This window comes from Emys orbicularis, chromosome 6 (genome assembly GCF_028017835.1).
Source record: "Emys orbicularis isolate rEmyOrb1 chromosome 6, rEmyOrb1.hap1, whole genome shotgun sequence".
In the NCBI taxonomy this organism is placed as follows: domain Eukaryota; kingdom Metazoa; phylum Chordata; order Testudines; family Emydidae; genus Emys; species Emys orbicularis.
Genome location: NC_088688.1, coordinates 42,213,975 through 42,226,877, shown reverse-complemented (window position 1 = coordinate 42,226,877; position 12,903 = coordinate 42,213,975). Strand labels below are relative to the sequence as shown.

General features: G+C 44.3%; 1 protein-coding gene across 1 annotated transcript in view; it reads right to left on the bottom strand.

Moving 5' to 3' along the window:
• MAST4 (microtubule associated serine/threonine kinase family member 4) overlaps positions 1 to 11,028 on the bottom strand; it is a 438,694-nt gene extending 427,666 nt beyond the window's left edge. Inside the window, exon 1 of the mRNA XM_065406852.1 lies at positions 10,723 to 11,028. Coding sequence (XP_065262924.1) covers positions 10,723 to 11,028 — 306 coding nt within the window. The remainder of the gene's footprint in view (positions 1 to 10,722) is intronic.
• Positions 11,029 to 12,903: the final 1,875 nt, after the last annotated feature.

Below are 12,903 nucleotides of genomic sequence, written 5' to 3'. Positions count from 1 at the left end.
CTATCTCTACATAATAAAATACATAATATTGCCCCAGATATCTTATGAAATGCAAGACAGCCAGGCTCTCTTTCATATATAGGATATGGAACTGCTGGGTAGTAGAAAGGTCTGGAAAATAATCCTGAAATAAAAAAATAATACTAGAGAGATTAAGTTCTGTTAAAGTTCTAAACAAGTGTATTGAGTCTAAAAAGACTCAAACCAGGAACAAGGAAGCTACTCCTATTCTTGCTCTTCATAGCAAAAAAAAAAGGCAATCTTTAATTTGTGGGCCCAGGAAACTATTCCTACTGTAGCTCACTGGAATAAACTATTAATAGAGTATCTTATAATGGAAGGTCTAACAACTTTTGTGAAAACAATTCCAGACAAATTTTTTAACAAAACGTTAAATAGTATACCTTGCATGGGAAACCAATCCAGTAGAAATACTGAAACCACTGAGATACTTTGATATATAGACGCAGTAAGCCTACACTTATAGGATAGTCAGGAAGGATATATACAGAGGATAATAATTGAATTACATCCCTTTCAGCCCCCTTAGCTTTCCTTTTGCTCTATTCTCCTGAGACTCCTCCCCTCCCCATTTCACTCCCCAGAAAACATTCACCTTCCTCCCCCCGAAAAAGTTAATATGAACGGTTACATAAGCACACACACATACACACCCCTATGCTAAGGTTCTGTTTAAATAATCTTGAATAAAATAAAATGTTAACAATAACACAATATGGTCAATAGATAACAATATATGGTAAGATACAATATGTTGCTTATATTATTAATTCTGTATTAAGGTATGTACCTACATATGTTAAAACAATATTACTGTACTGTCTTATTGTAAATGACCCAAAACATCAAATAAAGTCTCTTCTCCCCACCCCCCAAAAAGTCACCTCTTTAACCTTCTCGTTGTTAAACTAAATAGATAGAGGAGCTCAATCACTGTAAGGCATGTTTTCTACTCCTTTAATTATTCTCGTGGCTCTTCTCTGAACCCGCTCGTTTATCAACATTCTTCTTCAATTGTGCACGCCAGAACTAGACAGAGTATTCCAGCAGGAGCTGCAAATACTGCACTTGAGGATATTTATTATTTGTGTTAGCATCGCACCTGGGAGCCCCCGTCATGGACCAGATTCCCATTGTGCGAGGTGCTGAACCAACACAGAACAAAACATTTGGTACACATCTCTCCCCATCTTCCTCACAGAGAGCCACTAGAGAGATTTTTGCTTTCACAGCAGTGTGGGGGAGTGGTCTTCCAAGCTAGTCTCTGCCTGCAAAGAAGCTAAAGGCTGAGCAGGAGCAGAGGTGACGTTCCCACTGTCAGAAAGCCAATTTCCCCATCTGCTCCATGCCGGTTATGCTTTTGCAGAATAGAGAAGGCAGGGCCTGCCCAAGTTCTGCTGCAATTGAACTAGAGCCTCCCCACCTCACTGTTGGGTCTTTTATTCTAGAATTTATACAGTGCCCATCACCATGGTATCAGAGCATCTCCGTTCTACAGAGCGCTGACCCCTAAGACCGTTGCCTAATAGCTAGATCCTTGTTTATGTTCCTTGTTCTAATTCACTGTGTTTCCTTGGACAAGTCCCTGAACTGCCATGTTTCTGTTTCCTGCATCTGTAAATACAGGATAAATACCTTCCTCTCATGCATGGCATGGGGCATTGACTGGGGTTTGTTAAGTGCTTTGCAATCCTCAGAATAAAGACAGTGTCCAGATGCAAGTTAGTATTGTTAGTTTCAGGAAGACAGGCTATGAAACTGCTACCCTGAAGTCCAAATTGAGGTCTGGTCTCACGCTGAGTGCAGACAGTACAAATACCCCTCTCTCTCAACCTGGTCACCAGCAGCCCACCTGTAAAATGGGATTCTGTCACATGTGGAAAAAACAAAGTTGTGGGTGCAAATGAAAAGCTTCACACATCATGCAGCCAACTCAGGGACTAACGTAGGTACCCTAGTAGCAGATTAAATTTAGATGTTCACATTTGTAATAAAGCTTGAGGTTGTTTTTTTTAATTGTAGTTTGTTTGAACAATCTAGAGGGTTGTGGGTTTGTCCAAGAGTCTTGCAACACTGAACTGCAGTTATCCAGAAAAACTATTTTTCCATGGCTCATTCTATGGTGGAGGTTCATATAGTTAGTAAGACTGCTGGATGCTGAAGCCCGATCTATAGATTATGTATTAATAATATGGATTACTTAAGAATTCCGTTATCACTCAGATGTTACAGGTTCTTGTCCCAAGATCAAGCCCAGTATTATTAAAATTATTGTTTAGTTGGATTACTTGCATTACTGCTGAAGAAGAAAAAAAATGCTAAAACTAGCTCTATGGACAATAATGGTAATCTCAGCACAATTTCCTCTCGTTCGCCAAATAAAAAAAGCAAATTTATGGCCCTTTAATTGCTTCTTTATGATGTAGACAGATTATCTCAAAATCTTGTTTTTAAGACTAGAAATATCAGGCCCTCTTAAGGTCCTTCAGCAAATAAGGAAAAGAGCTAAACAGTTCTGGCACATGAAAGTGTAAACTGAGCTGCAGCTGAGGCTATGTTTATACTACGCAGCTTTTGGCAACACGGCTGTGCCGCCACAGCCATGCTACTAAAAGGTGCACAGTGTAGCCGCTGTTTGTCGGCAGAAGCAAGTTCTCCGGTCACGAGTGGTGTTAGCTTTGTCGACAGGAGAGCACTCCTGCCAACAAAACCCTGTTCACACCAGCACTTGTCAGAAAAACTTTTGTCTTTCGTGGGTGGGGGGGGGGTGGAGAAGAGGAGGAGGAGGAGAAGAAGAGGGGGTTAACACCTCTGAATGACAAAAGTTTTGTCTTTCACTTGCCAGTGTAGACAAAGCCTTAAGTGTAAGAATCAGTCTCTTCAGCACTCACACCACTGAGGGGACAGAAGCTCAGGTTACGTCTTTGTGTGGCATCACCAAGAGTCCTCCAAAGTTCTTGACAAGACCTTCAAGCAAAGAAAGGGAAGTACTAAATCCTTCCAATGTTAAAGACAAAATGGAAAAGAGTGGTTTACATGAATGTTGAGACAGTGCTATATACTTAAGAGAAGGTGGTAATAAAGCAAAACATTTTCATTTTTAAATAACCCCACTGAAAATAATCAAGAACTTGGTAGTAGAGCTGGCTGGGAAATGGTTTTCCCATCCTGTGAGAATTTTCATAATTTTGAAAAGTTTCCCATTTAACTTTAGGACAAAACTGAGATATTTCAAAGTTGTTGGTGTAAGAACAGAGAAAGACACCCCACTCCACAGAGCCAACCATCCAGCGGTTATGGCACTCACCCGAGATGAAGGAGACATGGGAGAACCAGGTTCACGTCCCTGATCTCCCTGATTCGGATCAGGGACTTGAAACTAAGGCTACATCCTCACTATGGGGGGGGTCGATTTAAGATTCGCAAATTCAGCTACGCGAATAGCGTAGCTGAATTCGACGTATCGCAGCCGACTTACCCCGCTGTAAGGACGGTGGCAAAATCGACCTTCGCGGCTTCCCGTCGACAGCGCTTACTCCCACCTCCGCTGGTGGAGTAAGAGCGTCGATTCGGGGATCGATTGTTGCGTCCCGACGAGACGCAATAATTCGATCCCCGAGAGGTCGATTTCTACCCGCCGATTCAGGCGGGTAGCGTAGACCTAGCCTATGTCTCCCACATGAGTGCCCTAACAACCAAGCTACAGAGTTAATCTCTTTCTAGCCCAATGAATATTTATATAGACTGAAACAGTTCCAAACAGAAGAGACCCACGCGCTGGAGTAGCCAATAGCCTCATGGTTAGGGTAAGATCCAGATTCACAAGTGTTCTGAACAGGCTGAGCAGGCACTTAAACTTGGCTTCCCCATGTCATCTGCATCTCGGATGAGTGCCATATCCATTGGGCTATGACTATTATTGGGTGGATCTCCCTGGTTTTGAATAGCAATTATACCCTGGACCAGACACCTTCCCAATGAAAGCTTCATTGAAAATGCCCCTTTCCAGGAAAAGTGTTCAGGTTGATGAATCGGCATTTTCCGACACAAAACTATCTTGTTAAATTCCAGCTCTACCTAGCAGTGAGCATGTATTTCATTGTGGCATCTCTATCTATGACTCTTAACTCACTTTCCAGTAATTATGCCGTTCATCTTTGAGCAGAAGAGGTGTTCAGGACGCGCTGCAATGGTGCATGCTCCATCAGTGCCAAAGACTAAAAACGTATTACTAAAACAATGCAAGGACCTGTATAATTGGTGTTTCCCACAGACACCTAACCTGTCCATAACAGATGGAGTTTTTATTTTTAAGGAAGTGGGGGGGAAAATAAAGGAAAGGCAAAATACCACCACTCCACTTGGTTAGGGAAGAGTGGTATGCCCTGGTGTCAATCATGTAACATCTCCATTGAAAATACTTCAGAGTAGATCATTCATATTTTTTTAAAAGACTTATGTCACACTCCAGCACAGCAAAACATGTACATTATTCATATTTAAGGATACTAGGATGTTTAAGAGTAGCATAAGCTACAGCCAACAATGCTGCATTAAGAGATGGCAATTTGGAATGACATAGGTATGTACCTACTAGAGCGTTATGCATGCCAGATGACAAATCTACAAAAAACAGTTTACAAACAACTCTATTTTCTGGGGGCTTTTGCTCCACAATATCAATGGCTTCATGACAGACTCTTGGTTTTCCAGAAATCCATCTACTCTTGTTCACATTTCTCACATGAAGTCACAATGATTTTCAAAGCAACTGATTTTTATACTGGAACAGACACAGAGGATGTTCAGACAATATTCTGTATAAATCTATTTCACCTCCCCTCCCTTCCCCCCCCCCCATTCCCCTTCTTCCAGCACCTCAGCTTAACCCTTTGCTGAAGCACAGGCCAGAGCTGTCTTGCAGTGCTTTCTAAAAAGGTTACACAAAGTTCAACCTCAGGGTTGTTGAATGTAAAACCCGGATAAATGGATGTTCACAGTTCCCAGTCAAAAGAGAGAGCACCATACAGTTCTTAGTAGAACAAAGATTTAATGCATACAAAACACATTGTAAATAGTATAAAATGTTGTAAATAGCATTTGGAATACGAATAATAACTTTTAAACAAAATCTATTAGATAGAAGAATCAATTGGTGTAGCTTATACAGACTTCCCCCTTTTGTTTCTCTTTTATGTGCGTATATTTTCAAATATAAGGTTTCAGCACAGCATTTTTATACATTAGCACACACATCAAAACACATTTCCCTCTGATCCGTTCTCAGAGATGATTTCTGAGACTTTAGAGGTAACTATATTATGTAGTGTGTGTCACCTGGACTCTTTGGAGCTGAGAAATGACAGCCTCTTGGTCCTTTCAAACACTTCAGCACCCTCTCCGCAAACGAACAGTCTGGGGAGCTCCACAACTAGCGGCCACTCAGCCCTGGAATTAATAGCCGACTGGTCCTCTCAATTGCAGGGTACCATATCTCCTCATAAGCCTGGCTAAGTCAGGCAAGAATTCACAAAGTGCTACCCCATTCTCTCTAAAACAGAATCCCAGTTTAGAGCAGAGTGCTAATAACAAAACAAATTCCACAGGCAGTTCCATAAAACACACTGTGGTGGACCAAATATCACTCTAATGGAGGGTTTCCCTAGTAAATAAAGCTGAAATAGAACTCACCTGTATCCAAAGTGGTACAGGGCCTGGGACCCAGCCCTCAAAGCAAACACAATGCTTGGTCCTGTGTCAATCTATACAGGCCTATTTTTAACTCCTCTATTTATAACCTTTCCCCAATCCCCTGGCTCTCGGACTGTCTCAACTCTCAGAGGATAACTAAGAGATGACCTGGCAGGTGGGTTGCTCACAATGAAAACTTCCTGTACAGCCTCAGAACAATTAATGAACATATCTACTAACTACCATACCCTGTTCTGGGTCTTTCTAGCTGAGTTGTCCTGCCCTGCCCTCTGCACCTGTGCAAAAAGAGTATCCAACTAAGATCCATGTCTCCTCCTCACAGCTTCTCTTCCCCCTCCTGGAAAAACTAAGGCTATGTCTACACATAAACCACTACAGCAGTACAGCTGCAACACTTCAGCGTAGACATTCATTACAGTGACGGGAGGGATTCTCCCATAGCTGTAGTTAATCCACCTCCCCGAGAGGTGGTAGCTAGGTCATCAGAAGAATTTTTCCATCAACTTAGCACTGTCAACACCAGGGGTTAGGTCTGCTTCATTACACTGCTCCAACGTGTGGATTTTTTTCACACCCCTGAGCAACATAGCTGGGTCCACCTAACTTTTTAGTGTAGATATGGCCTAAGTCAAATGCTACAGTATAGAACATGTGGGTTACAATATCATGAATAGAGGAGTGGCTCTTCAGGTGACCAGTAGGCAGCAGAAGATAGAGCTGTTTCTTAGTACAGTAGTTTTTCTTCTGTGTCCTTAATTATACAGAACAAGGGACTTAAGATACAGGAATCATGCCAACTGGGGGGTGGGGAGAAGCTGTTTCCAAAGAATATATTTTATTGAGTATAAGCAACTCTAAGAAGTCAGTTTAAGTTTTCAGTAGAAACCCAGTCATTTTGGGGTTTTAATAACCTTGAAAATAGAACTCAAATCAGACTGATATCTGAATACCAAGTCTCAGTTACAGAGAATACATTTTTTTACTTTACAACAGTAATTTACCAATTTTCTCATGTAAAAGTTCAATTTAGCATGGTAACAAGGACTGGGTTTGTATATTTGGGAGAAGGTGGCTTTTTCAGAAGCTTTTTTATAATATTTCTTTCTTTGGCTAAAATGGTTAAACAGTTATTCTTACTGTGAAGTACTGCACTCCTGCTGAAAGGCTGCTATAGCACTCTGATAAGCAGGAGTGTTCCCAGTTATCCAAGTGATTCAGGAACTCGTAGTAGAATCAATAGCAATTAGCTTCAAATTCAATGATGATCTCACATTGTATGTAAGCTCAATCTCCAGCAATTCAGTCTAAGTCTGAAAATTGATTCGCCTATAAACTACTTCTTTCTTGTTGAAAGATAGACAAGTATTCAGAAAAAATGACTACTCATTGTTGATGTTTGGTACCATTTGTTTTAATAAGTTTAACAAAACAAACTATAAACAACTATGATCCCCTGCTCCCAGCCACTTTCTGGCAGAGAGATGAGCCGGTGCACAGGAGATGGAGAAGCATGGTGAAAAAGAAAATGGGGCAAGCACTGCCTCTCTGGCATTCATTCCTTTCCCTTCAGCCCCACAGAAGCTCCAGGCTATGGAATCATTCTCCCTCTCTCTGGTCCAATGACTATTCAAGAGTTTTAAACAACGTGGAACAGCTTCAGTAGCACAGCCTGACACACACCCAACCCAGGTTACTGGGCAGCCTGGCGGTTTGGACACTCACCTGAGAAGGGAGAAACTCAAATTCAAGTCACTGCTCCAATTGTTACTTAATTATTCATACGCCATGGAACAGTTTCAAGAGTAGAGATTGAGAGAACATTCTGTAGCCCAGTAGTTAGGGCATTCACCTGAGAAACGGGAAACTCAAGTTCAAACCCTTGCTCCACACTGGGCAGATGGGGAATTCATCCCAAGAGAGTCTCCTAACCACAGAGCTAAAAGTTATAAGGAGGGCAGAACTATCTCTTCCTCCAACCATTTTAGCCTTTCATTTCCTTTGCTTTATATATTTTTTTAAAATACCCAAGAACTAAATGAATGTTTCATTTAAACCTGAAATGTATTTTTAAGTCAACTTTTTTGATTTGCTGCAATTTTTTGGAATTTACAGTTCAGGGTCAACTGAACACAATTTTTTGTTTTGCACATAACTGCCAAGCTACCAAAAAATCAATTATTCACCCAGTTCTACTCACAAGCAGCAGGGAATCTAAATCACTAGATATTACAGAATTTAAAAGTTCTTGATGTGAACTTTTAAATTTAAAAGTTCAAGTTATGCTTATAAAGATAACTTTACAAAAGTGTGAACTGAGGCAGCACTGTCTTCTTGGGCCTGCTGACAGCTATCCTACCTCTCCTGCTGCTCACAGGTTTTCCTAGCAGTGGTATGCACTTAACAAGACTATCACTCTCAAGCATTTCCTTTCCCTGAAGCTGAGATTGAGAAGGAGGGAGCAGGAGAGAGAGAAGAAATCTAACCTTCGTACTAAGGCACTATTTCTGCACCTCACTGGCATCCTTCTCTTCCTAACCAGAGGGAAGTCCAGTAAGCTTTTCAAACTCTGACTGTATTTAAAAGTAACAAAAATAAAACTAATGGGACAAGACCAATCAGCATGACTTCCCCAACTATGCAAGCTGTAATGAACATCCAGCTTTTTGAAAAGCTTCAAGTGAGCACACAAGTCTGTTTCAGAACTCCCCTGTCTTCTCCACGTGTGGGTTTCTGCATAGAAAATGAAGTCTTAACATGCCGCTTTAAGTGTTTCTTCACTTTGAAATTCAACCATGAGCAATTCTGCTGACTACAGCAAAACTGGTGGGCTAGCAAATGCAAAAGGAGAGCAGAACCAAACAGCAAGTGACCTGGCATGAATACTGCTACATGGTTGCTAGCAGCCAGGGGAGATAAAATCTTACACATGCAAAAAAGAAAACAGCCTGCGGATAAACTGGCTTTAATGCAGAGGAAGCGGGTGTTCAAACATGTTCTCTGTGGCTATTGCTCCACTTTGTGGGAAGACTGGAGTTTCCAGAAGGGCAGTTAGGCACTCATCTTCCACTGAATTTCAATGGCAGTTTTGTGCCTAATTCTCTTAGGGCTTACTAACATTGTGTTAACAGCGCTAACAGCATTAGCTGAAGGTTTTAACTGGAGTGTTGCCCTTAACCAATTCTCAACCAAGCAAAAATCTCTAGCTTGAGTTAAGTAGTGCGTTAAACCTGAGCTCCTTAGCTCATTAGGGGTTATGGGTTGAAGCTCAAGTACTACTGATACTTCAGCTAGTAATGCAGTGGGGACCCAGCCACTCTGCAGCTCAAATGTTATTTCACAGTGTGCCTGCTCTAACTTCAGTCAGAGGATGCTGTGAAGGCCAAAAGTATAACAGGGTTCAAAAAAGAGCTAGGTATGTTCATGGAGAATAGGTTCATCAATTGGTCCAGATGGTCAGAGTCCAGGGACTCGACGCTATGCTCTGGGGTATGTCTACATTGCAATTAGGCACCCGCGGCTGGCCTGTTCAGCTGGATCGGGATTGCAGGGCTCGGGCTAAGGGGCTGTTTAATTGCGGCATAGAGGTTCAGGACTCAGGCTGCAGCCCAAGCTCTGGGATCTCCCACCTCACAGGGTCCTAGAGCCTGGACTCCAGCCCAAGCCCAAGCATCTACACTGCAATTCAACAGCCTCTCAGCCTGAGTCAGCTGGCACGGGCCAGCTGCGGGTGTCTAATTGCAGTGCAGACATACCTTAGATGTCCCTAAACCTTCATCTGCCAGAAGCTGGAACTGGACAACAGGGGATGGATCACTTGATAATTGTTCTGTTCATTCCCTCTCAGGCATCTGGCACCAGCCACATTGATCTGGCCCAGTATGACCATTCTTAAGCTCTTATGGGCTAGGCTACCTCAACAGGAGTGAACCTGAGCATAGCTAACTCAAGCTAACGTTACAGCGAAGATAAACCCTGGTCAATCCCAGCCATAGCCACAGGAAGGTGTAGGATGAAGTCAGAGAGAAGGTAACCTGCATCAGGATGTTGTGGACAAATTCTTAACAAAAGAAGTTTGTGAGCCACCAGGCTAAGAGAGAGCACAGATTGCCCAGTGACAGCATATAAAACCATACAATTCCAAACTAGGTATTATGAAGTTCTATGGAACCAGAGCATACCAATACATATGAACACTATACAATGCATACAGATATAGTCCCAACCCTGAAAACAGTCCAAATGCCTTTAAAATAATTAGAAAATAGGCTATAAATTAAAAAAAAAAAAAAAACATGTGTATACATATATCATCCAACAGATCTGTCTTCACAAACCCACACCATAATCCACAAAGCTATGGCATTAGCTCTTCCAGGCAGATTAGTGTCATTTAAGGGCTAACCCACAATTTCCATTTGACATTGAGGAGTTCATTTTATAGCACCGTTATGGTGATTGTTCCTGGGAGGAAAGAAAGAAGGGGGCTGGGGATCAGGAAGTTTTTCCCTTTTTTAAAAATAAACATTTAGCAACAGGAACAAACAAGAATCCTATGTGGAACAAGTGAACCGGGGTAGGACCCCTGTGAACAACGTGCTGGTGAAGCCCTGTCCTGTCTCAGCCCAAGCTCTCCTTTCAGCGGCAGACACGAGCAGAGAAGCAAGTTCAACGCCCCGCATCCATCAAAGCATGCTGCAAACACACCCCCTCCTCCCCAAGTGGTTTCTATCATATACAAGGTTATTACAGTCTGGTTCAATGGCTCTCAGCACCGCCGCTATACAAATTGTTCCAACATCTCTGCAGCCAACTGACCGGGGGATGCCACGCTGCACCCGGGATCCTGCCAGGAAATCCCCGCAGGAGGAGAGAGCGCTTTTAACCTCACGGCGACACCCCTGCCCGCCGCCACCACGCCCGGCTCGGGAGCCAGCCACGGCCACCCCCCGCCTGCACCTGGCCGGGCCCCTTCCCCGGGACAAACCGCACCTCCTCCTCCTGTTCCTCCAGCGAGGCGTCGCTCTCCGGCCGAAGCTGCTGCTGCCCCCCACCTGGGCTCGCCGCCTCCTCGCTCTGCCGCCACCGCCCGGCTTCCTCCCCCTCCGCCCCGCGGGGAGCCGCCGCCTGCCGCCCCGCGTCCGAGCAGCCGCCGGGGCGGTCCCGGGCCAAGCCGGCGTCCCCCTCCTCCGAGAGAGTTGAGGAGCCCGAGGAGGAGCCCGAGGAGCTGGAGCAGGACGAGACGATCCGGCCGCCGCCCCGCAGCCGCTCCGGAGCGGCCGAAACTTTCTCCCCCATCGCCGCCAAGTGCCGCGGGCAAACAGGAGCCGCCGCGGTGGGGAACCAGCTCAGTCCCCCGCCGCTGGCGCCTACATGCTCCGCCGGGAAGCGTCCCTAGGGGCACCGCGCGCCGTCCGGGACAACAGCGGCTACATGGCGCTTTGGCTGAGATACCCGGGGAGTCCCTGCCCGCCGCTGCTGGGGCGCCGCCGCGGCGCGTAGGACCAAGGCTCCGAGCTGTCGGTGCCAGCGGCGGCTCCTCTCCCAAGCAGCCGGAGACGCGCCGAGCCTGCCGCAGCTCCCGCGAACCTGCCTCCGGGACAGGGGAAGGGGGAGACGGGCAGCCCGCGGAGCCAATGGTAAGGACGGCGGTGGGTGGGCCCTGCAAGGATGATTCCTGGGCCAAGAGCCCAACGTGAGCGGCAGGTAATGCGGGGAGGGAGGAGAGGGAAAAGGAGGGATCGAGGCAGGGAAGGAGGAGGGGAGAGAGAGTGGAAACAACCAGCTAAAAAGGAGAAAAGAGGGGCGGGAGAGCCAGAAGATCTGTCTCCTTGCACCTCCGCGCAAGATGCAACGTCTCTGAAGACAGCAAGTTCTTTCAAACCATCGTGCCGCCACTGGGGCTCATTTGTGTGTGAACACAGGCTGGGATCTTATGAAAGGGACGCTGTCAACTAGACTATTTATAAACGATATATTAAACTTTCTGATAGAAAGTGAGTGTTCTGATATTTTTTAAAAAATCCTTTCAAAATCCCTCTCTGTTGAAGAGCCTTTTTGGCGAGACCCAAACATTCTCAGGCCCATTCCTACAGGTCTCCTAGTATTGTTATTTTATTAATTTATTTGTGTTGTGGTAAGAGGTCTGGGTCCCAATCAATCCCTGCACCATTTTTTTTTTAAACAATCTCCGTGCACACTACTAGCTACTGCCTCTTGGGTTTCAGCTTTGTTGATACTGGGGCCACGGGCAGACTTCTGTGCTGGGGCTGCACCAGTGTCCTGCACAAATGGGGCCTCACACTTTCTTGCAGAATCTTGCAAGGGCATACACTTTCAACTAGAACCCTGAAATTCACTACATACAAAGCAAACAGACAAAATAATACAGAAAAAATGTCTTTAATTTCAGAGTAGTAAATATGATTTGTACCAATAATATGTACAAATAATTCCCACGGAAATATGATTTTTCAGGTGGATTGTTGCCCTTTAAAACAATCAAATTAGCCACCAACAGTTTGTTGTGATTGGAATGCCAATTCAATACCACTTAAGAAGTTGCTGATAGCAATTTTATGGCAAAGTACACTATGGTGCTCATCATAGTGTAACATTCACTAACTTTAAGAAACTTTGGGCCAGATTTTTAAAGGTCTGATGCCTAAAGATGCTGCGTATAGGTGCCTAGTGAGATTTTCAAAAGCATCAAAGCTGTTTAATTCCCAGGAGTTAGGCATCTAGGCACTTTTGAAAATCCCACTAGATTCCTATCTGCATCTTTTTGTCAATTTTTTAAATATATTTTCTCTTTGTTTATAAAGCATATGTTTCTATACTGAACCATCTATAACAACAATACGGACCCAATCCTATGATGAGATCATCACAGATGGACTCCTGTGCCCATCAGAGCTGCATTTATTTCAACAGGGATCTGCATAGGCTCAGAAACCCACCCACATACGTCCAATTGCAAGATCAGAGTCATACAGTGCTCAATTTTTGCCAGGGCTTACCAGGGCTGAGCCCTGGCACCTCTAGGCTTGGCAGTTCATAGCCTGGCACCTCTGGGTTTGCTGCATCAGTTACAAATTAAGCACTGGAGTCATACTTAGCATTCCTGTAACAACTACCATTGGAGGCTCTCAACAAATATTATATATTGAGCAG